The sequence below is a fragment of the Gossypium hirsutum genome, chromosome A01, assembly GCF_007990345.1.
Source record: "Gossypium hirsutum isolate 1008001.06 chromosome A01, Gossypium_hirsutum_v2.1, whole genome shotgun sequence".
NCBI lineage: Eukaryota > Viridiplantae > Streptophyta > Magnoliopsida > Malvales > Malvaceae > Gossypium > Gossypium hirsutum.
The window spans coordinates 8,124,268-8,127,759 of NC_053424.1; the positions used below are offsets into that span (position 1 = coordinate 8,124,268).

At 36.1% G+C, this 3,492-nt stretch overlaps 1 protein-coding gene across 1 annotated transcript; it reads right to left on the minus strand.

The window, feature by feature from the left end:
- Positions 1–463: 463 nt before the first annotated feature.
- Positions 464–2,837, minus strand: LOC107916907 (cytochrome P450 CYP736A12). The gene is made up of 2 exons (XM_016846278.2): positions 1,652–2,837; positions 464–1,387 (listed from the first exon to the last, which is right to left on the minus strand). Exons 1-2 carry the CDS (start codon positions 2,339–2,341, stop codon positions 554–556), a joined length of 1,524 nt encoding a protein of 507 aa, XP_016701767.2. The 5' UTR covers positions 2,342–2,837; the 3' UTR covers positions 464–553.
- Between the last annotated feature and the right edge of the window lie 655 nt (positions 2,838–3,492).

Below are 3,492 nucleotides of genomic sequence, written 5' to 3' on the forward strand. Positions count from 1 at the left end.
CATCTTACGGAAAAGGAAAGAAAAAGCAGAGGATATTTAGATAAGGAAAGAAACTAAGAGAGGGTGGCCCTACATCATGATAATGATTATGGGCACCCAAACCTCTAACTTCTACAAAATGCCAAAAACATGGAGAGCAAATTCAAAACTCTTCAACGAAAGAGACGATGGATTTAGACGTGGATTTAAGGGTGGCAGGCACTAGAAAATTACTATTTAGGCTTTTATTTTTTTTTTAAATTTTAAATTAATAAAAATAAAACTATTTTTACCCCTCAAAATTATAAAAGTTTGATTTAATTTTTAAAAAATTATAAAAAATTAAAATTTCATTCTCCCCTTAAAATTTTGTTCTGACTTTGCACCTAAATAGAATTGGCGATGGAAACACAATAGAACAACAACACCTTAATTAAGTCTCCTGCATCGTTCTCTCAACATAAACCAAAGGATTAAGTCTCCGTTAAAATAAGTTTTATTTGTTTATGCTCATTTATTTATTTTGAGAAATCAACATAAACAACAACCCAAATGTTCATTTACAACCTTAACTTTAAGCAATTAAACGATAAGTCGACTTTGCAAGTAAATGATTAGCCCTCGGCAACGAAAGGCCAAACTTCTCGCTCATGTCGAGTTCATTAGGCAACATCCCATCAGGCAACTCCCAATCAAAGCAATGGGCTAATTGAGCTAAAATAAGACGCATGCTGATTAGAGCTAACTGCATTCCGGGACATCCTCTACGACCGGTTCCGAACGGAATGAGTTCGAAATCATGCCCTCGAAGGTCTATCTTCCTATCCTTGAATCTTTCTGGAAAGAACTCTTCGGCATTGCTCGACCATATCTTGGGATTTCGCCCCATGGACCAAGTGTTCACCAAAAGCCGCGACTTCTTAGGTATGAAATACCCATTAACGGTGACATCTTCGGTTGACTCGTGCGGGACTAATAACGGCGCCACGGGATGCAACCTGAAACTCTCTTTTATGACCATATCCAAATAGGCAAGTTTCGGTAGGTCCGACTCTTCTACCATTCTATTCCTTCCGACAACACTTTCTAGCTCTTTCTGGAGAGCAACCATGACTCGAGGATGCCTTAGAAGTTCTGAAAATGTCCACTCAATGGCCGTGGTTGTAGTGTCGAAGGAAGCTGCCACCATGTCCACCATTATAGCCTTGATGTTTTCTCTACCAACGATGTAGGGTTGATCTTCATCGTTAGGGTTTATGGGTGTATCCAACAACGAAACCATCACTTGAAAGAAATTTCTATAAGGTTTTTGGTCATCCATGTTAATCCCTTGTTGGTATTCATCTATCATTTTGTCAAAAAATTCGTGAAGGCCACTGCTCACCTTCTTAAGCCTTCTTGTATATCCCTGCAGCGTAAAGATAGATATGATAGAATCAGTTTTATATTAATTGTATTGTTCATTACAATTATTCTTTGCGAAAAAACCAACTAGTCATTCAATCAAATATTAGGACTTCCGTGTTCCAGTCTGCATCTAATAAGATTACTGTACACAATTTATTATACTTTAAAAATTTGTATTATTATTAGTACGAAAAAATAAATAAATTATGAAAAAGAAAAATAGTACATAAAAGAACAGGATATAAGGAGGAAAAAAAAACGTTACCTGAAGATCAAGTGGAGCAAGGAAAGGCACATAATCCGAGAGATTGAAAACCCCAGCTAAGTGCATGGCCTCATTAACCAGTGGCTTAAAATCGATTTTATCATCCATGGACCGCCCGAATAACACTTTCGACATCATTCCTTCAAGAACCTTAGCCACCGCCTGGCTAAGGTTTATTGTTTCACCCGCCGCCGCTACCTTCCTCACTGATTCAACCAATAACCCCACCTCCGCCTTCCTTATCGGGGCAAAACATTCAACTTTGGAAGCACTGAGGAAATGCAAAATACTCCATTTCCGTACAGTTCGCCAGTAAGAACCGTACTGGGTAAAAGCCATGGCCTTGCCACCATATGCGAAGTATTTCGCGGATTGGACTTTAGGCCTGGAAGCAAAAACGACGTCATGGACCTTGAGGAACAGTTCAGCGGCTTCGGGTGATGATACCACGATGGTTGGTACTTTGCCTAGCATTATCGACATGATGGGTCCATATTTTTTGGCGAGATAGTGAAGACTTTGGTGTGGGAGGTTGCCTAGCATGTGGATGTTACCTACGACGGGAAGAGGGGCAGGACCGGGTGGAAGTTTCCGGCCATTGTTGTTGCGGTTTGGTGAGCTGAAGAAGTAGATAAAGGAACAGAGAGTTCCAAGGAGGACGAAGAGTACGGTTAATGTCGAAGAAGACATTTGGGAGGGAAGCCAATCACAATAGCTGATAGCCACTGGGGATTGATTGATTGAGTACTTATAGATGGAAGCAACCGATGATAGCCGCAAGGCGGGAGAATTAGCCAAATATGTCGATTTTAACAAAAACTAGGGAGTAGGATTTTTTTTTTAAATGTAAGGAAATAAATTGATTTTGGCTCATACATTGGTAAAAGCTTTGCGGGCTTATTTTGCCAGTTGAATTACTTACCATGGTAAGAAAATATTATTATAATTTTTATTTTAATTAATATTATTTTTAAGTTGTTAATGTTATTAAATTTTTTATTTTTTTATGTTTATATAATCAAGATGAAGATTAAATTATTGAAATTTATATACACGCAATTTAAATGTAAAATCATCACGTGTTATTGAACAATACATGAAAGAGATATGATTCTTACACATGTCTCATATGCTCAACGAGACTAAATTGGAGTCTGCACTTATCAGTGCTTTGCTGGAGAGATGGAGAGTTGAAATACATACATTCCATATTTTGTGCGGTGAGTATATAATTACATTTGAGGATGTATCATTACAACTCAATTTGTCAATTGATGAGACAGTCGTTACGGGAGATGTACACGTTGGGAGTTGGAGGTCAATTTGCCACCAGCTATTAAGCAAAGTGCCAAACAAATTGGGAGGTGAAGGTCAATTTGCCACCAGCTATTAGGCAAGGTGTCAGACAATTTTAATGGTAAGCTATTATAAGATTATATATTTATTTATACATTAATAATTTTTCTTATGTAAAATTTTTACATTCATATATTTTTATCATATTTATTTTATTTCCATGATACGATATTTTTAACACTTTTGTATCATGTTTTAATTCGATAATGTTCATAGTTTTATAAAAAAATTCAATTTTATTCTAAATTCATCTATTTAACAATTAAGATATTGCAGATGCCATATATTTATAAAAATATCCTGTTAAAAAACTTAATCTTATTTCATGAAGCATAGGGAGTAGGTACTTTCTAGTTCGTATAAATTGTTGACCATATTATTTAACACTAAATTTATTTTTAAATATTTTTAAAATGGTGAATATAACTAGTAGGTCTCTCACATATAGGGACTGAACTACTAGAAGTTAATCTTTGTACTAATAA

Excerpts from the sequence above, each read along its gene's own strand:
- LOC107916907 (XM_016846278.2), bottom strand. The coding sequence starts at position 2,341 with ATGTCTTCTTCGACATTAACCGTACTCTTCGTCCTCCTTGGAACTCTC. Across the intron at positions 1,388-1,651 it reads TTGCTCCACTTGATCTTCAG|GGATATACAAGAAGGCTTAA; the intron begins GTAACGTTTTTT and ends TTTACGCTGCAG.